Here is a 22,368-nt window from a genome sequence, read left to right as displayed (position 1 = left end):
GTATAAAGAGCTAAGTCTTGTAGCCCATGTTATGATAAGTGGTTAGCGAGATACATAGATGACGCGAATGGCGCCACAAATTTTTGAGACTTGCCGTACCTGCCACCACCATTTCAATCTCCATTACCCAATAAGACATCTTCCCGTTACAACAATATTAAACTATCATATCATATTTATTTGTTTATTTATAAGGCACACAATACACATCACAAGCTAAAAGGATACATAAAAACACAAGTAAAAAGAAACAAAATCTGGCTTGCAACATAAGCCATGTGCGCACAACCAAACAAGATAAAGTGCTGAATTTGTACACAATGTTCCTTACAACTATACGACAAAACAACACGGTAACAAAAACTACTGTAACCTATAATGTAAGGAAATAATTTTATTCACAATATATAATTAAACAATTATACTAACCTATTACTAATGTGACTTCATAAGTTAAAAATGTTATAATATTCTAGTTACACCAATTTGTAAACGCTTATGCATTCTTTAAAAGATAATTTTCGTTTTAATAAGTAACCACATCAATATCATTCGCAATAATATTTTTAGCACAGGGAAACTCCACGCCTTCGCCCGAAGAACATTTAAGATGGCCATTTATCAGAAAACCGTCAAAATATAATTGTCCTCCGCTCTAACCGGTATTGTAGTCGTAATAACGCCTTTATTTTTTTTTTTTTTACACAAAAAAAACTAAATATATTTAAGTTTTTACTAAGAGCATCAAGCAGAGATGCAATTTAGCGGGTATTCCAAAAATTTCAGGGTTTTTGATGCGTCGCTTCGGGGGCTGAGCCGAAGATGATATTACAATTTTTAAGTAAATGGTCAATCATATCTTAAGGATCAATATAAGGATACTTTTGCTTTTTTTTTAATTCGATTCTTTTTTTTAATAAATTTTGTTGGTATGTATCTTCTTTTTAGTAAATCTTGTGATGTTTTTTTTCTTTTACGTATTGGATTTTTATTCTTGTCCGCAAGAACACTACTAACATTTAAAACAATATATTTTTGGAAAATCCTGACGAACATTTTTGGTCGTTTATTTCCGTGTTAGTCTACATACTGTTATTATTTTTAAGTTAGAGGCTAAATCAACTGCTTTATAGAATTCGGACTACAAGGGCCTGATCGATTAAAGTTAATAAACAAATGATGATGATAGTACTAGATAGTAGTATACTGAAACTAGATTTAGTATACTGAGTTAGTGGTTAACGGAGCCCATAATTCATACTTTTGTTGTATGTGGGCTGTTTCATCCTTTATACGGAATGCTAACGGTTTGGCGGTAGAAATTGGATATCTCGCCTGATCTTCTCAGCGGGTCGCGATTTCGATCCGGCAGTAGATTCATTCGTGAAACAACTGCTTTTAAGTTGTTAGGTCTCCTTCGGAGGGCAGCTGTGAGCAAATCTCACCCCTTCTGGCTGAGCCTTTGCTCGCCCACCTGTGTGGTGAAACTGGAAAGGCCTCAGGGCTGCCAGTAATCCTTCATTAATAAAAAAAAATCGGCAAGAAGGTGTGAGGTTTTATGGTGTTCATGGTTTATTGTGCGTTCTCCTCTGGAAACCTCATTAGAGTGGACATTAAAACACTACGTATAATTACATGTTTATTCGCGTCAGCGACCGCGGTGGATCGCTGCACGTTGACCACTGACTGACTAACGTATCTGCTCATTACTATATGCACAATAACTGCATAGTAAGCTAAGCGGGGCTGGGTATCATTCCCCTACAAAGGTATCTATCTCTTTTTTACCTACCTATTCGCTGGTAGTCTAAGAGGCTATTCTAGCTACGCCCAGACGGGTAGGTGAACTCATGGGCTCAACTTTGAAGACTTTGCTAACACTAGCACTAGCAATAGCAGTAGTACACAGAATCTACCACCGAATCGGGATCGCGACCCACTGAGAAGATCTGGTCAGGAACTTAGTGAGCGACTATCTATCCTTTCCCGATCCACTAACGGTGCTTCTAGGTACTTCAAGCACCGGTCACCGTTCTCGTCGAACCCGTCGCTTGCGACGAAGGGCTCGACGAGTAAATTAACTCTCAGACACAGCCCACTGAGTTTCTCGCCGGATTTTCTCAGTGGGTCGCGTTTCCGATCCGGTGGTAGATTCTGCGAAGCACGACTCTTGCTAGGGTTCGTGTTAACATCGTCGTCAGGTTTGAGCCCCGTGAGCTCACCTACTAGTTACGGTTACGCTGGAATAGCCTACAAATTAAGTAATTAAATTTTTTTTAAATCTTCTAAGTTGTTGTTTTTTAAAACATCTGTAAATTACAAAAACAAAAACAAAGAGTTTTTTGTCGTTTTAATTTCATAATACGATCGTGTTCCCAAAATGTGTAATGGACTAATCGTTATTCCGAATCCAGCCGGCTCCCGCGGAGGCCAGTCCGGCCCTCTCAATGAGATTGGATATTAGAAACGCCTATTCAACCCTTGGTAACATTAAAACCATGTAATTTTATTAAACGCCAATCGTTTATCCACAGACGAATATAGCCCACCATCAATCAATTAAATTAGATTATTATTGCTGTGCGATTTCATCTTGTCTATTATAATTGTTTCAATAGCACCACGAACTTGTCCTAGTGATAACAAAAAAAAATTATTCTGAACTTTGTCTCTGATTTATTTTAGCGAGTTACAGAACGAATGTTTTTTTTTACAATTGGCAAATTCTGTTTTTTTTTTGCTTTCATGTTTCCAATGCGCCTGATTAAATAATTAGCTCAACAAGCTCAAAAAGAAGAGGTAATGTACCGATTATTTCCTTGACACATCCTAAAAAGTTGCCAGCACAAAAAGTGATTAGATTCTCATTTGACGTTACGGCATTGGCTTTGCCGTCCGACTATCAATCACTCGGTGTGGGATGCCTCTAATTATAGGGATTAAGGGTGAATCGGCTCCAGGTAATGGTTTCCAAGCCGTCCCTTTTAATATGAACTAAAAAGTACGGTGTCGTCGTGGCCTGTGTGTTATATTAAAAAAAAAAAAAACTAGCAATGTTGTTGGTGGCAATTTAAATTTCGAAATTGGTATTTTAAGCGATTGCTTTGGTAGTTTGTAGCTTGGATAACGGTTTTCGTATTTTTGTGATTTGACTTTGTTTTTTTGTTTGTTTTTTTAATTTTTTTAATTGTGTAACGGGAAAGGCGTTTACTGTGCATTACTTAACCGTTTAAAATTAAAATTAAATACTATTGTAATGAAACAAATAATGTTTTACGTTTTTCTTGTTCGAATTGTCATTGGTTTGACTGAATTTGAAAATATGGCTTTCAGACATACTTTTAGTTGTTTTTTTATATTTTTCTTGCAACAAAACCCAAGAAAATACTACAATATAATATACTACTTTTTTAAACGTAACAAAAAAAATGCTTTATCCCAACAACTCAATGAACTACAAAACAAACATGGTATTTAAATGATATCGTCCCCTACTATTTTAGTCCTTTATTCGTTTCTGTCAATATTAATTATGAATCGAACCGAAAATAATGATGATAAAACACCGTTAGCCCGTTTAAATGAAAGCTTTCATATCCCCCCAACAAAAATACAAGCCAAATTGACGGATGACAAATAAGGACGTTAACACTGAAGTCGCGGTAACAAACGGCCAGCGTAAATTGACCTATACGAACCATAAGAGCACCTTTGATTTACTGTAATTCTAAATGACGACGGGAGGCAGGACAATCGTTATTGAACTGGTCGGTGATTGTAAATATTTCTACCGAAGCTAAATGTGATAAAATATATCAAGACATTGTCGTTACAGCAAGATAGATGGGCGGCCGATGTCGGTAACACATTCCTATGAACGAGATTAGGTGGATAGTTTATTTGTGTTGACTGTACCGAAATTAGTGTTCTTTGTTGCTTTCAATGGATAATGTGTTGAAAAAGAAAAAGACATAAAAAACGCGGCTAAATGTTTGATTTAATGGCTCATGATAAAATAGTTTCCACCTTGTGAGTCATTTCATTACAACGTTAAATTTATTTATTACGTTATATTTATAAGTACCACCATTTTTTGTTGTGGTACTTATACGATAATAGTTTTACTACCGTCCTTTTTATGAGTTAGCTTAGAAGTTCGTGCAAGATTAGGTGAAACATGATCCTTAAGGTTTCGTTAGTATTTCCAATACTTTATTTTCTATTGACTATGAACATTAAGACAAAGATATATTAGTTTAAACAACACAAATTTCAAACGCAAAATATCAACTGCCAAACAGTTCTACCCACAATGACATGACTACCATCCATCTAAATTGAAGAATCTTATCCTATCCTTAGTTTAACTTTAAAAATCTACATATACTATAATAAATATACATAGTTTGCGATGAAACCTTCCACAATGGAGCTCCATTTATCTCATTTCGCCTCTAGTGAGTACTATTTTTACCTTAACAACAATTGAGACAAAGGGCACGACTCTGAGAGCTTGGGTGTGGCAGCCTTAAATTTTCTCATTGACGGCCCAAACTGCCTCTAGGGACGGGACATACTCGGTTTGCTTTTATTCGGAACTGCTAATGGAGCTAGTTTACGACTTCTGTTGTTATTCGCGACCTGAGTGGATGAGTGGTACAAGTAACTCACTTGTTTAATGTTACGGTAATTTAGTTTTCAAGTTTCCCGAAGGCATTTGACGCAAACGGATGTGCGATCGAGCCACAATTTCTATTGTGTGCAATTTGGTAACATATAAACATATATAATATGTACCTCGACATTAAGTTGAGTTTAGAAGACAGGATATTGTAATGTCGCCATTAAACTTTTTATTTGCTGAACACAAATGCGGTAAATAAGAAAGTTTGACATTTAAAGCCGTTTCTCAAAATCTCACTAAATTCACAATTCAATTCAAAATTCACATCCTCAGCTGTAGTCCAAGTGATGTTGATTAATTCAAATATGATTAAAAAACAATCAAAATTAAAACGTAACAGTCAAATATTTTGTTTCCTTATCTAAATAGCACTTCATTTAAATTTCTGAACAACTTTTTCAAATTTAAAAACAGGATTATTAATCTTGTTTTCATATTTATTTAGATTGATGATGTAAAACTCTATTGTATAGATGATGAATCTAATAAATCTATTTGTTGTTAAGACTAAACTAACAACTTTGACGTATCAAAATTTTATTTCTCATAGAACTAGAACTGAAACTTAACAAAAGTTATACAGTATTTAATTATTCTGTAATTTTGTTCTAGTCTAGAAAGGGTATGATGCTAGTAGTGTTTTCTTGAATATTAAGCAAGTCATAGACATAATTGAAGTTCACCGGCAACTGTCGACCTTAAATATTGTACGGTAATCGAAATATGTATATGAAATAATAATTACTAGAGGTCCCGCAGTAGTCGAAATTCGACTATAATTAATTGGAATTGTATAATAAGTTTGTACACTATTATGATTGTATTTTATACTTCTATAATCACAAATTTCGCCAAGGCTACACTATAAAAAATATTAATAAAGAAAACAATATTTAATCTATTCTCAATTTGACCACAGACGTCAAGAACAAAAGTTTGACAATAAATAGTATGCATGCGTGTGTGCGTTAAATACATAATATGTAGTGTGTGTAATGTTTTCTTTATTGATTTAATGTATCTTTTATGCATTATTTAAAAAAAATATTAGCATTGTGCACTTCTTCTCTATATTCTCTATAAGTGTGGAAAATTTCATACTCCTCCGTCCGCGCAATTTTCGTAAAAAGGGATACAAAGTTTTTGCTTCACGTATTAATATATAGATAATGAGAATAATATACGGGAGATTATAAAGCAGTAAAAGTAGTTTCAATTGAATATTATAATTTTATTAATAAATATAATAATATTAATAATAATACATTTTGTTTAAGAATAATAGTATTTTGTGCTTCACAGAGACTTGCATTAAAATCACCGTATTATGTAAATTACAAAGTTTTCACTCCGAATGCTGTAGTGGCAATTCGTTGCGATATATTTGTAAAATGAATTAAATAAACAGAACAATATCTAGTCTTAAGGAATAATTGGATCGAACGAAAATGATCAGTTATAAAGTACCTTAGTCTTAGATATTAAGCTTGTGGCCGAAAAAAAAAGTTTTGATGTCGATTTCTTCACATCCATCTCTCATAATAACTCGTCACCGAATGAATCCAAGCTGGAGATCAAATGACTTATACGAAGGATGGGGTCCAGTCATCGATCAATGTTGAATGGAAATTTAGTTCATTGTTCCTTCGCTTCGTTCCCTTATAAATGACCCTTTGCACTGGTCACTCCAACGTTGTTTTGACATGAACAGTATCCAACGAATAATAATTCATTAATAAATTTAGCCTTGTTTATAATTAATACATTTCTATCATTAAATTACTCTACAAAAGTATTATAAGACGTGAAAAAATCAAAACGTAGGGAATAAATTCCGCACCTCCGCGTAACAAAACGCGTTCCTATGCGTACAAATTTTAGCTAAGCTATAAGCCGATTATTGTTGTAGGCAGACCTATTGTTAACTAGTTACTAGCTTATAGATATCAGAAATGGCAAGGGCACAACCAAGTCACAGTCTACAGCTATTAGTTTTTTCCTTTTTATATCAAATAAATAGTGCTCATACCAAATATTTATGTTAAGTAAATGGTAGTTAGGACAATAAGTTAAAGAACTTTATCCATAGACACTGCTCACTCGCCGGATCTTGTCAATGGTTCGCGATTCCGATTCGGTGGTAGATTATGCGTATGCTCTTGCTCTTGCTAGGGTTGGTGTTAGAAAATTACTTAAGGTTGAGTCCGTGAGCTCACTTAGCCGTCCGCGTGTGGCTGGAATCGCCCCTTAGGCTATCTGCGAGTAAGTAAGTAAGTAAGTAAGTTTCAACGCCTATTGTAGCGCTATGTTACTACAGAAAAAAAATGTGCCTCAGGACAAATACTTTTTCTGGAGGAAAGGTATACCTATTCTATAGCTATAATACGTGACGCAAAAATTAAAATACGATCGATTGAATGATTAAGACGTAAAAGCGTAACAAACAAACAAATCACTTTCGCATTGGTAACATTATTTATTATAAGTATAGCATTATGGCTGAATGAATAATTTAAAAATTATAATTAAAAGATACTTTTACGGTTTTAATCCCGGTATTTTTATTGTCATTATTACATCACCTCCGAAGTGTCGAATATTTTACATTTTCGTGGATCCGGAAGACCGAAAAGTATTTGAAATCTAGAAAATAATATATTAATAATAATAAAAAGGGACATTAAACCGTTAAATTGGTTTTAATTAATTGGTTTTAATACGACTTGCCAAACCCGAAGAAAATACTAATATAAAAAACAACTCTAATCGTCTATGTCGCCTGCTAGATGTCAAGAGGTAATCTATTTCGTAACCTGAATCGATTTTCACATACTATAGAGACAATATCATAATGTGGCCGGGATCGATATTGCGACCCTGGTAAATGTGATTGGACATTAGTTGTCGTGCGCTAAGCAATATTGACGTGTTCATTAAACGCTTTGTCTTATAGGAGGGTGGCTGACTGGAGTTCAGGAAACAAAACCATAATGCATATTAGTTTTATTAAGGACATCCCGTTATTTTAGTTGTTTGGGTATTTTACGTTCGACGTTTTTTTATTACTATGGAACTTCCGTTGCTGATTGCATGTTTAAGATTACAAATTAATCGTAAAGATGATGACTTCTGGTCGGATCCAAGAAATTCTTCCTTTTTAATTACGTTACGAATCATAAATAACTATAATACAAGTACTGTATTAAGGATGATTAGAGTTAAGAATTTATTGAAACAACAAGACATATTTTGATACGATGTTATATTATTAAAAATTGGATATTGTTGAAATATAAATTCTTTTTACGGTCCAATTAACATGGTAACTAATATACACGGTAAAACTACAATTTGTCGTCTAAAATACAATACTTCTGGATATATGAATATCTTTATAATTCAAGGTGCGTTTTATTTGGTATTAGCATCAACAGTTCGATGTTTTTAATTTAAAACTTCAATTACTCCATTCAAATAGCTAAAGAAGTATTTTTTGTTAAGTAGGTTATATTTTTTATAAATTTTAAACTTGAATTGGCTCATCTGTAAAGTTGCAAAAATGGCACTTTAAACAAATAGCAAATAAACACAACTGCCCGTTAATAAAATTCTAATTAAAATTAATACTTGGTGATATCACCACAGAAACTCACACGTATTTTCTTGTCATATCTCAGCCCTATGATTTACGGTTCCAATTTAGCGTCATGGTCCCGAAGTGGACAGTGTCCTATCTGATCAGTTGCCTCGTAAATTATACTTGGACTGTATTTATCATCGGAAAATACCGAAGAAGAAGTTAGGAGAGGAATTTCTGTAACGGAAGAGGGATTGTTTGTTTTTGATCACTAATCAAGAACAGATTAAAACTAATCTTGCATTCTTAAACACTAACTAGATTTTGTTTACTTAACTAGATATAGCTATATCTATCGTTTCCCATGCCGAAACGATAGTGAAATACTGTTGGCCAAAAAAGTTATTTAAGATTTTTGTTGCTTATAATAAATAAAATGGAGTGTTGGTTATATCAGAAATAACGCGTTTTTTCTTTAAATTTGCAGGTTTGATTTTTGTATGTAGATATAGCGACGAAAGAAAGATCTTCCATCGAGAGAGTGATACAGCTCGGTAGTACGGCGGTCCAATGCTATTGTTCAGAACTTGTAAGTATATACGCAAGCTTATCTTGGAAATGTCATAAGCAGGATTCAGGCATCTGTCAAATATCTTGCGTTGCATGATGGCTACCGCTACATGTTAAAAGACTCCACGATCGCAAAAGACGTTCATGAACAACTGTCAACTACTCATATGCACTATAGGCAGTATTTTCCACTACTATAATTGGTATCTGCCACACAATGTCCTGTGACATTCAGAGCGATGTTATAGCCTTCGCTTTTCCTTATTAATAACCAGAGATTTTGATAATGTTCTTGAGCGATGACCCCTTTTTTCGGTCCTATTTCCTTGAGAGGCTATATCAGCCTTACCCTAGCATGTAGGGGAGCTCTCATTGCTAACATTGGCCCTAGCAAGAGCAGTGCTTCGCAGAATCTACCACCGGATCGGAAACGCGACCAACTGAGAAGATCCGGTGAGAAATTCAGTGGGCTAAATTACCACTTGTCTGCTGGCGGGCTAATACCACTAGGTGGTATAAAAAGTAAGTAAAAATTCGGTATACTCGATAGTTTGAAGCTCAGTGAAACGAAAAAAATACACTAAAAAGAGACACATGATTTGGTCTGCTAGAGAATGACAAAGAATACTTCTAAAGGTTTTACTTCTACTTCGTGTAAATTGCACACATGTTTCCTTGAACACAGTCCATGACCGCTGACATATTACTACTACTAACAGTGAAGCTTAATCTACCTGTGTTCAATTATGAAGGTAATATGAGCATTGCTCCGCATGTTCATATTACCGAATGGTTTGTCAATGTCAATTTGAAATAACGTTCTTGAATCAATTCGCAACGGTATATTTCGTTTACAAAGATGATCACTCGTTATTAACAATCTCCATTTTAGACTTAATCTTATGCTATTTGTACTAGCTTTGTCCCAGTAGTCAAAATTGGACCTCAATGTGTGTACATATTATTATGTTTGTAACGTCGTCGTGGCCTAAAAGATAAGATGTCCGGTGCATTCGTATCTTGAAATGCACCGGTGTTCGAATCTCGCAGGCGGGTACCCCATTTTTCTACTGAAATACGTACTTAACAAATGTTCACGATTGACTTCCACGTTCTAGGAATAACAGTATCGTGTAAAAAACGTAACGTTAGCGTAATTACTGGTGGTAGGACGTCTTGTGAGTCCCCACGGGTAGGTACTACCACCCTGCTTATTTCTGCCGTGAAGCAGTAATGAGTTTCGGTTTGAAGCGTGGGGCAGTCGTTATACTATAAAAACTGAAACCCTAGAACTATATCTCTCAAGGTATATAGGTATATATCTCAAGGTAGGTGGCGGTATTTACGTTGTAGATGTCTATGGACTCCGGCAATCACTTCACACCAGGTGGGCTGTGAGCGCGTCCACCCATCTAAGCAATAAAAAAAAGTATGTAATTTATGTGTGTATATCTCAAGATCTAAATTCATTCAATGCATTTTCTTTTGTTTTGTATTCATCTTATTAAGGTGGGGAAAATCTATGACCAAATCTCGTTATTGTTAATACTTAATAAAAAATTATAAATAATAATGTTAATTACATGACGTCTAAGTCTCAATTGTATAGTACAATGGCAACGTCCTTCAACCCGAGATGGATTACTAGACATAGACATGGCGGTGCAACTCACCCAGTCAGAGCCTTACTACCAGTAAAACTACGTCTAAGCTTCCAACATTCAAATTAGTTCTTTTCCTGTGAATATCAACAAGAGTGTAAAGTCACAGAAAAACAAACAAGTCTCCGCACGAATTAAATATATCCTCCATTAGCATTTAAACGGTCGCGTTGTGAATGTCGCGACCAACTGAATTCATTAGTTCAGCTCTCCTGATTTTATTTAATTAAAATGTACGTTGAACGGTTCGGTTTCACTATGCTCTTAACCGATGATTTAAAAACGATTAAGTTGTGTTGTATATTTACTTTAACACACCTGCTTAGGCTAGTTAAGTTAAACAAATATATTTCTGAAGTGGAGTGTGAAACAAAATTGTCAAAATTATTATTTTCAATAATTATGTGAGGTATTTTAATTACTCTGTGCGTTGTTTCTTTTTTGTCTCGGGACTGGAATGAATTTTATTATACGGTGTTATCTGAGTACTTAGTCTTTTACGTGTTTTACAAACCATATTTGAAAGAAGTCTTTAGCTGTAGGAAGTGTTGTACGTGAGCATACGTTAGCACTCATAATCGTTGTTCAGTGTGTTTGTGAATGTTAGGTACTATTCGAGGTCTGAATACACATTTCTAGAGTATTCTAGAGTATATGTCCAGTACGGACAACGCAAGAGCTAATTTTAGTTTCGGGACTTTGAATGGAAATTCTTGTTTAATTATCTTTTTAAATACATTTGACACTTCTCAGTCATTTTTTGCTACTTTGAAGTGTCAAATGTTTACAAAATTACTTTTAACCATGGTTTAAGTTTAATCATCGAAGTTATTCATACTGAAATATTGTTAACCCGCCTTTTCAAATGGTAGAAATGAAATATGTACGAAGTAAAGTGTCTCGAACTCGGAAGATGGTCAACAGACCGTTACTTTGGGAACGTACCGATTGTCACTGGTCACCCCTAATCTTGTGTTAATCTGAACTCGTCGTTTTAATTACCATATTATAATAAGATGTTTTGATTATTTAAATTTATAAAGAGATTTGAAAAGAGGACAGCTAATTTTGCTGCAAAGCAGTAATGCGTCTCTGTTTCGATGGTGGGGTAGGATAGCCGTTACACAACAGAATTCAGTCTTCGGCGTTAAGTCCTATAATGGGTGGCTGTTTTTTTTCCTACCTAGGCCTTGCCTTGAGAGGCTATGTCAGCGTAACCTTAACGTGTAGATGAGCTCTCGGGGTTGAAACCTAGGGGCGTTGCTAACACTAGCCCTAGCAAGAGCAGTGCTTCGCAGAATCTACCACCAGATTTTTTTTTCCTACCTAAGCTGATAGCCTTGAGAGGCTATTTCAGCGGAACCTTAACTAGTAGGTGAGCTCACGGGACTCAAACCTGACGATACCACCAGAAGGATGGCGGTATTCAATATACTATCTATCGACTCTAGTAATTACCCACGCAGCTATATCCCACCCGATATGTCGCTAAATAGAAGCGATTACATTTAGTTTACTGGAAAAAAAAAGTCACTGAAAACTCAACACATCAGACTCATTTCAGACTTTTTGCACTATGATTCCGATGTATCGTTATGTACAGCTTAAAAACAGTACAATAAGTCGCCAACCTCTCGTACCGAAGACGTAAAAGTATTTTAACGGTCAGCCCGTAATCACTTCGCAAGTTCATTATGCCTAGCGCTAAGAGCGGTGAGACCAAAGGACCAACAATGTATTGGATGCACGTCACAGATTAACGAGCGCTTACTACAACGCTAAGTTTATCTATAAAATTCCTGAGGGTTTTTTTTGTCTAACAAATCTATATCTATATATATAAAAATGAATTGCTGTTCGTTAGTCTCGCTAAAACTCGAGAACGGCTGGACCATTTGGCTAATTTTGGTCTTGAATTATTTGTCGAAGTCCAGAGAAGGTTTAAAAGGTAAATAAATGTGAAAATGCTCGGAATTAAATAAAAATAACAATTTTTTTTTTATGTGTCCCCCGTCGGATGAGTTTATTTTATACAAAAGTTTTAGTTTTTGTTTATCGATTGAGGCACTACGAAGTCTGCCAGTCTTAAATTAATTCGTTAGTATAAGCATATTGTAACACAACACGGATAGGCATCATTAACGTGATTATTTCTAACGCAAAGTTTGAAGAGTGGGTCATCTATTTTACAGTACAATTGTACCTACTGCCACATGCTTCAAACTGAATCTAAAATCTATTGTCATTTATATCCTGGTTAAAGAACGAACTATGTACAAATTTTCTCTTTCACTATTTTGGTCTCGCTTGGTTGTAACTATTGGAGATTTTATGAAAACCATCTATTTATTTAAGCTACTTGCGCACGGTGGCTTACCTATCATACGTAGGCACAAAAATCTTTCTTTGGGGCTCCCCCAATAAGTGTACTGAACTTTATCACAATCGGATGAATGGATTAGGAACGCACAACCATCAACATTCATGTTTTTTTTTATTTGTTTTTTATTGCTTAGATGGGTTGACGAGCTCACAGCCCACCTGGTATTAAGTGGTTACTGGAGCCCATGAACATCTACAACGTAAATGCGCCACCCACCTTGAGATATAAGTTCTAAGATCTCAGTATAGTTACATATCTAGAGAATCAATTAGAATTTGATGATAATGATATAATCTATCTGATTCAATAGTTAGTAGCTCTGAATACTATATCATGGAGCTTATTCCCGATTAGACACTGGATATTATTTATCTTTATTTTACTTCTTTAAATTTTATTTTTTAACAAACATCATTAAAAATCGTGGGTTGTGAACCTAGAGTCCCTTCCTTTAATAAGCCACATTTAATTATTATGATTACTTGTTAAAGATAATTAGTATTCGGGACCTAGATGTGCATGTTTGGCCGTACCCGTACCCATAACACAGGGGAAGATAGAGGATCCTGGCTGAACCTCCGCTCGCCCACCTGTCCCGGTGAAACTGAAAAGACCTCCGGGCCACCAGTAATCCTTCAATCCTAAAAAAAGGGCCGTCTAATGGGGTACGCTTAAATATTTTACTAGAGATCCCGCAGTAGTCGAAATTCGACTATAATTAATTGGAATTGTAAGTTTGTACACTATTATGATTGTATATACTTATACTTCTATATGTATACTTATACTTCTATAATCACAAATTTCGCCAAGACTACACTATAAAGAATATTAACAAAGACAAACAATATTTAATCTATTCTCAATTTGGCAACTGACGTCAAGAACAAAAGTATGACAGTAAATAGTATCCATGCCTGTGTGCGTCAAATACATGGTATATAGTGTGTGTAATGTTTTCTTTATTGATTTAATGTATCTTTTATCGATTATTTTAAAAAAATATGTATTAGTATTGTGCACTTCTTCTCTATATTCTCTATAAGTGTGGAAAATATCATACTCCTCCGTCCGCGCAATTTTCGTAAAAAGGGATACAAAGTTTTTGCTTCACGTATTAATATATGGATTTTATAATATCAGACATAACGCGTGTGTTGTAACGCGGGTAACATTTTGCGATATTTATAGCGTAGTTTATTAAAAAGAAAACTTTCAGATCCCTACAGCGTCGTAGCGTGACCGATTACCTAACCTCCGCGCCCGTTTCCTTCCGACTATCGTGTCGGCCACTCTTCGGTATTGCCGATGTAGTGTACCATCGCTGTTTTATTACGATACAAGGTATAATTGTATTTTTAACGTGAAATCTTTGAATGTTATAATTTATTCTGTTTTTGTTAGATTTCAAAGGAGTTTTTTTTGTGACTGAGGTATTTATTACTGGTGGTCCGGAGGTCTTTCCAGTTTCATTAGCACAGGTGCGAGAGCAAAGGCTCAGCCAGAACGGGTGGGATTTGCTAACAGCTACCCGAGCGCCTCCAAAGAAGACTTTACAACTCAAGAGCAGTTGCTTCGCGAATGAATCAAAGGTGATGCGTGACTAAATCGATAAGAGTGATGGTGTTTTTGGTGCATCGACTTTTAAGTCAGAATTATCTTGCAAAGTTCAAGGCCATTAGGTCCTATTGCGAGCTTGGAGCCATCCTCATTATTAATTCTGCAAAAAAGTTGATAAGGTAAAAAGGGACAATCGCTTTACAAAAAAATTGAGGGATTTAGAGATATGACCTCAGGTCTCATGGTGGGTAAGATTCATACCGTTATTTTCATATGTGTCCATTTCTCGTAAGATGTTAAATATTTTGAGGGGAAGCCTGTACTGTGCAGTGTACAAACGATCTAATGTACAAAGATAATATTAATGAACGTAGAGAGTAATTAAGATATAAGTACGTAATTTATTAAATAATAGATTATACGTAAATTTCAATGTATAATAAAATAGTTTCGATCCGGCCTGACCGATTTAAAGAAAGAAAGTAAAAAAAAGTAATTGATTGGAAAAGCGGAAGCATCGAAAATTAGACACTGATTTTCATAACTATTTTCTGTGTGTCTGTTTGTCTGTTCGCATGTCTCCAGAATTGTTAACCGATTTTTTTTCTACCCAGGTCTATCTCCACTATGGCAATGTGGCATTACTGTCATGTTTGGCTAATATATGTCTGGCTAATAAGCCAGACGAGCAATCCTACTTGATGGTAATAGGTCATCATCGCACATGGACATCAGGCATGCCAAGGGCTCAGCCAAGTCGTTACCTACTGGATCAGATGTTCCTAAAATGTTCCAGTCATTTAATGTTTTGGAAATTACTTTCGTATTGTCTGATTTAACTGTCTGATACAAAGCGGTTACTCTACTCTGTTTACATTTTCAAGGCCTTTTTTTCCTATCTAAGCTGATAGCCTCGAGAGGCTATGTCAGCGTAAACTAACAAGTAGGTGAGCTCACGGTGCTCAAACCTGATGACAATCACGCCCAAACCGCAGAGTTGATTTTGGAAAAAAATCGGTATAAATAGTTAGCCTCTGTGGAATAATATGGGCTCTCATCATACCGCTGATCAAGGTACGAATAGAAAGAAGGAGAGACGATGTTTTAGTGGTAATAATCGTAATTTGGAACTAAAAATATCCGATAAAAGACTATAGCTATCTAACAATGTTAAGCAAATAAATGTAGCTAGAGTCGCACACCACATGTGAGCTCACTTTAAATCAACGATCAATACTCGTATGCCATAAACCTACCGCAGTGTATCTACATTGCTTCATTCTCCGAAAGGCTCATATATGCCGTGCTAAGTGTTTGTGCGGTCAACCACGGATTCATTTTTCTATTATGTACTGGAGCCACGTGCATAGTGGAATTGGCTTTTTGCTATTACTGCCGTATTCGGCCAGGCGAATTGTTCAGGGTGAGTAATACCAATACCAAAAACCAATACCCAACGAAATTGATGACGTTTTCAATTACGATTTGCTTCTGTTTTATGGTATACTATTCTGAGACCTTCGAACTTACATCTCAAGGTGGGTAGCGCATTTACGTTGTAAATGTCTACGGGCTCCAGTAACCACTTAATACCAGGAGGGCTGTGAGCTCGTCCACCCATCTAAGCAAAAAAAAAATGGATTCAAAAAACATACGTATGTTTAAGGGGATAAGAGTTAATGTTGACGTCCAGATGTGGAATACTGAATATCGTGATAATTCATAGGACGTCGAATTTGGTCCTCATGTTCCCTCAAGCGGCGAGGTCTTTTAAAAAATGATGGCTACGTACTCTAAAGAAATATCAACAGATAATTGTATGTATTACTTACAGCAGTGGTAAACAGGTATTTACTTCGCCCAGCGCGTAATCCTACGGTGCTTGAAGATCATAGAGTTAGTTTCATGATAGATGAATTTCGTTTTCATCTTGGAGTAAGCGTGTTATCTGGTTTGATGAATGATTTGCTAAGCTGCGGTCTCGAGTAATCCAAACAAAACATATAGAATTATAAATACGAATCATCATACTGGTGGTCTACTGGTAATACTGGTGGTAGGACCTTTTGTGAGTCCGCACGTGTAGGTACCACCACCCTGCCTATTTCCGGCAGGCCTATGGCCGTGAAGCAGTAATGTGTTTCGGTTTGAAGGGTGGGGCAGCCATTGTAACTATACTGAGACCTTAGAACTTAAATCTCAAGGTGGATGGTGCATTTATGTTGTACATGTCTATGGGTTCCAGTAACCACTTAACACCAAGTGGGCTGTCATCTCGTCCAGCCATCTAAGCAATAAAATAAAAATATAAAGATAATCGAAATCGCATTTCAAAACGAGAACCACAATCACCGAACCAACGAAACAGGTCCGAATGAAATCATTACAACAGCCAGAGAAGACCCACGTAATTAAAACAATTGACACAAAAACGTCTTGCGTTACGCTCGGCCGCGGTGTCCGCGAGGGGCCATCCGCACTGGTTTGTGCAAGAGTACGTGCGCAGCGACCGCGACCCATACATATTTATGAGCTCACATTTTATACACAATTTTCATGTTATCTACGTGTAATGCAGGAAACGGACTTGATTGTCTTAACGGACGCCGGCGAATATTGTTATTCGTCTATGTAAATTTGAATTATTTTGAAGTTGATGTACGTAAGACAGGTTTCGCGACGGCCGGTCCATAGAACGCCTCGTTGTACAGGGAAGCGTTGATGGTACAAGACTGCGCGGGAGGCCACCAATGCGGTGGACCGACCAAATTAAAACTGCAGTGGGAGGTCCCCTAAATGTGTGCAGTAGAATGGCCTCGAGCAGGGAGAGATGGCGCGACATCGTGAGACGCATCAAGTCTGCCCCTTCCAACACTACATGACGATCACGACCACTATGTCAAGAGTGACACGACTGAGAAGAAGAAGTACGTAAGATAGATGAATTTCGTTTTTCTCATCACCTTCGAGCTCAACTTAGGTAATCAAAGAATCATCAAAAATCTCTTAAATAGTCAGTTTACTATGTGAAGTATTTATTTCAAAGTACATTTAGGAACAATTCAAAAATTCGTCTACTACGATTTTTACTGGTGGTAGGACCTCTTGAGTCCACGCGGGTAGGTACCACCGCCCTGCCTATTTCTGCCGTGAAGCAGTAATGCGTTTTGGGTATGAAGGGTAGGGCAGCCGTTGTAACTATACTGAGATCTTAGAACTTATATCTCAAGGTGGGTGGCGCATTTACGTTGTAGGTGTCTATGGGCTCCAGTAACCACTTAACACCAGGTGGGCTGTGAGCTCGCCCATCCATCTAAGCAATAAAAAAAAAATTTTTTTTTGTCTCATTTCCAACCGGTTTGTAGAAATTAAATGATCACTTTTCAGATTATCGCCATATAAACTAAAGTGAATTTAACCTTTCTATTGGGTTGCTTAGCTTAAAAAATCTAACGACACGATTCTACCAATAATGATTCGCAATGGTCTTGCGAAAATGATTCCAAATTAGATTATTACAGTATGTACCTACAGCTGGATGTAACGCAAAAGTTTTGAAATGAAATGTGCTAATAATATATGTAGTAAATTATCAGCTACTATTTCGATTAAATATTGTATCAGCCGCTTCTATTATTAGTAGGTATTAGCCAATTTATTAATAGCAATGAGGTTTCATTAAAACTTGGCACGATACACGAAAATACCAAATCAATTTATGTACCATTTATTATGTCAGCATGAATTGACTTTACGCCTTGATAAGCATCTACGTGAATAAAAAACTTGCTTTTAATGTCATATTTAAAAACGTGTCCGTCATTAAAATACAGATGACTTAACTAATATTGGTAATTAAAGTTTTTTATATTACGAATGCTCACTCAGAATTCGACATTCGACATTAGTATGTTGAGTCAATGTTTCATAGAATCATCGTTTTGGCTGCGAGGAGCCAACATAAATGAGCGCCGCCAAAGTGTTTGATTTGACAGCTCGATGTGTTCCCTCTGAAGCTAATTAATAAGCAGATACAACCACTTAAGATAAGTAAAAATATTTTCACCCCGAAACTGCACCGGATATAGATCGTATCGGCATGACAAAGCGTGGCGCCAACAAAGTTTTTGTTAATATTATCGAAAAACGGTCTTCTTTCCTTTGACCTTAGATTCATTATTGTAACACAACATTTCATTTTACCGTGACCTAAAAATGCTAGTTCTAAAATGGACTGAAATAACATTAGCATAAAAACCATTTTTCCTTGATTCATTAAAGGCTTCGTTAACATTGAAAGATTTGTCAGCAACATTTCTTCATCAACCGATTTTATACCTAAGCGCTCAAAGATTGAGAACTAAATTACCTTGAGAATATCGATCTGAAGTGGATCCATCGGAGTCAATCGAAGCGTCTCTAAAAGCTTCACAATCTCGAGTGCAGGTGGTATGACTCCTGTGTCTCCAAAAATAAATGGAATGGTCATTGAGAGATAAGATTTCTCAGTACACTTAAAGTACTAATGTATCATCATCAGGACTTACTTTGAACTGAGGAAATAGACACTACTTTCATGATACCTACTCGTACTTAATACATGAGTAAGTAATTCTGTTCTCAAATAATCTTTTTGAATGAAGATCCGTCTTTAGTTACACATCTACTATGAGTACAATGATGCAGTGGTTTTAAATATGGAATCTTAGATATTTATTTTCTACCAAGCTGACACATGGTGTGTGTCAGGTGATATGAGGTTTCGTGAGGTGAGAAGTCGTCGTGGCCTAAAGGATAAGATAAGCAATAAAAAAAAGACCAAAAACATTATAAAATGTCTGTTGTACCATTGAAAAAGCGTTATTTGAAAATACCTAGCCGTGTAATATGCCAATTCTGTTCTATTTCTTTTAGGCAACCAGATTGTTTTTTTATCATTCACTGTGCCTAAAAACTAAAGGTTAATATATAGAGCTCGTATTTTAGTACGATCAAAGTAATTGAAAATAAGAACCTACTGCCGTCTTCTTTAATTATTTGGCAAACGGCAACGGCCGTCTGGTGTAGTGGTAAGTGACATGGTCACTACATACGGGGGTCGCGGGTTCGAATCCCGCCAAGGGAAGATATTTGTATGATAAATTTAATATAAATGTCTTTTCCAGGGTTATGGATGTATATTAAATATATGTATGTGTACAATTAAAATCTTACATTTATTTCCGTTATCTGGTACTTGTAACACAAGTTCTTTACGAACTTATCACGGGACCAGTTAACGTGGCGTGATTGTTAGTAAATATTTAGTTATTTATTATTTATTAAATACGTCGATGGAATGTATTAGATGTCATTTTACTTTCTTTATAATTTAATAGTTACGTTAAAAAGATAATTACATTATTTAATTTCAAATTTGTTACTCTATTGTTTCTAATATATACACCAGCAAATTAAGTTCTAAAATGATTTATTTATTGTAATTCTTTCAAAAGAATCCTTTGAATTTAATGTTATATTATATTAAGTGTAATCTGTAAAGTATATAATATATTTATAATGTTTTATAATACATCTTTTATTAAAATCAGTGAAGAATGCGGTCGATCTGATCGTCACCACAGTGACATATTATTATTTAATTTTTTATAATTTTAATAAAATATTTTTTTTTATTGCCCTTGTAGTCAGACGAGCATACGGCCCACCTGATGGTGAGTGGTTACCGTCGCCCGTGGACTTCAGCAATGCCAGGGGTAGAGCCAAGCCGCTGCCTACTGCTTAATACTCTCCACAAGCCTCTTTTAAAGAAGGACATGTCATAGCGCTCGGGAAACATCTGGAGGGGAGCTCATTCCATAGCCCGATGGTACGTGGCAAAAAAGACCTCTGGAAACGCACTATCGATGAATGCAGCGGTTCCAGATAATATGGATGAACTCTGCTCCGATGACGGGAGGTGCGATGATAAAAAGGAGATGAGGGGATCATCTCAAACAATTCCTCAGAGCACTCCCCATGGAACATACGGTACAAAATACAGAGGGAGCCGAAGTCCCTCCGCAGACCCAGAGGTTCCAAACGATCCGTGATCCAAATATAATTAATCAATAATTAATTTTTATAAAGTATACTTTAACATATTTTTTTTACTATTTTAGAAAGTTAAGCTTCTTGTCTGTTTCCCTGGTATGACTGATACCCGTGGTGACCCCCGAAGGCTACCATTAGATCAACTCGTATATGTATATATGGTCGTCAGACTTTAATGAAAAAAATATATTTAATTCTGCAGTTGTTTTTTAACTATAAACCATAAGAATATCTGACTTAGTGTTATTTTAGTGAATTCCAAGGACGTAATTGTAAGAAAGTAAAAATATATTATAAAGATCATTAGTTGCTTGTAATCCGGGATGATACGGGCGCCCCTTGGGTAGATTGCCTGTGTTCACAGATAATGGTGTCAATGTTGTGCAGTCGGAGTAGATTTTTGCCATTAATTCTCTAGGGTTGTCTCTCACGTCTAGTTATATATTATTATTTGTCGTTTCAGAAAAGTGAAATTTAATAGATTCAGAATGTTTGCCTGATGAAAAGATACTTTTAAGGGTTAAGGGATAAAGTTTGATAAGTAAAACAGAGGTATAATATTCGCAATTGAGCAAATGATTTACTGATTTTTTGTTTGTTTTCAAGGATGAAGGTATGTTGGCCAATCTGGTGTTGAGATACCGAAGCTCATCGCTTTCAGAATGTGCTTCAAGACTTGAGCTTTAAGCCTCAATTATAGTTTAAAACATACACATGTCATATAATATAGCGGCTGTTCATCATATCGGAATATATGAATACTCCGCGGCAGTAATAGTAGTAGTAGAGTAGGAAGGTGATGCCTAATCTACTGTTGGTACTCAATATTAACTTGCGATCGTCTACAATCTACAAAGAGTGCTTTCTAAGCTACCTTGGCCATATAGGCCATGAGAAAGGGAGACGAAAGCTTGGAGAGGTTAATCGTTGTTGGAAATACAGAAGGCAAAGGTCACGGGGCCAAGCACCAGCTCAAGGGTGAAGAACCACCTCAAAAATTCTATGATGTAGTGACGGACGTGACGGACCGGAATGGATGGTGTGAATATGTTCGTGCTACAAGGGTGATCACCGACTATGATCATAATGGACACGATTAAGCCCTTGCGGGCTTACAATTGCTGTTTTTCACCTTCAGTAAGTTAAGCCATGCCGATTGGGTTTCTCGCCGGATCCGGTGGTAGGTTCTGCGAAGCACTACTCTTGCTAGGGCTAGTATTAGCAAATTCTGTAAGGTTGAGACCGTGAACTCACCTACTAGTCCGGGCGTAGCTGGAATAGGCCTTTAGGCCGCCAGCGAATAAGTAGAAACAAAATGCAAACTAGACTCAACGTTTATTGTAGAGTTATGTTACTACAAAAATAAATGTGGCTCAGGAGAAATACTTTTTCCGAAGGAAAGATATAAGGTTGAGCCCGTGAGCTCATCTACCTGTCTGGGCATAACTGGAATAGCATCTTAGGGTGGGTACCAGCGAATAGGTACCCACCCTAAGGTAGATAAGATAGGTAGGTAGGTAAAGGTAGACAAGAAAAAAAAAGATGTGTGGTGTCGTGGGACACCGGATAGGAACGAAGTTTCTTATTATAAAAATAATAATTTTAAGTTATAAAGAAAGAAAGGTAGAGAAAGAAAGAAAGAAAGAAATATAGAGGTATAAAGAAAATAATTATTCGGGTATACATTTTTTATTATGATTTATTTATTGATAAAAATAATAAAAAACTACTTTGCATAGTTATCAACTATATTTTATTCACAATTATTTATAAAAAATATATAATAATAATATATAAAGAAACAGCTATTTATATGAACAATAATAATAACCGACATCAC

At 36.0% G+C, this 22,368-nt stretch overlaps 1 protein-coding gene across 1 annotated transcript in view; it reads left to right on the top strand.

Moving 5' to 3' along the window:
* LOC119630099 (uncharacterized) overlaps window positions 1-21,628 on the top strand; it is a 31,293-nt gene extending 9,665 nt beyond the window's left edge. Inside the window, exon 3 of the mRNA XM_038018418.1 lies at window positions 21,416-21,628. Within this exon, the coding sequence (XP_037874346.1) occupies window positions 21,416-21,628 (213 nt within the window). The remainder of the gene's footprint in view (window positions 1-21,415) is intronic.
* Window positions 21,629-22,368: the final 740 nt, after the last annotated feature.

The sequence above is a fragment of the Bombyx mori genome, chromosome 21 (assembly GCF_030269925.1).
Source record: "Bombyx mori chromosome 21, ASM3026992v2".
In the NCBI taxonomy this organism is placed as follows: Eukaryota; Metazoa; Arthropoda; class Insecta; order Lepidoptera; family Bombycidae; genus Bombyx; species Bombyx mori.
This window is presented reverse-complemented; position numbering and strand designations above follow the sequence as displayed.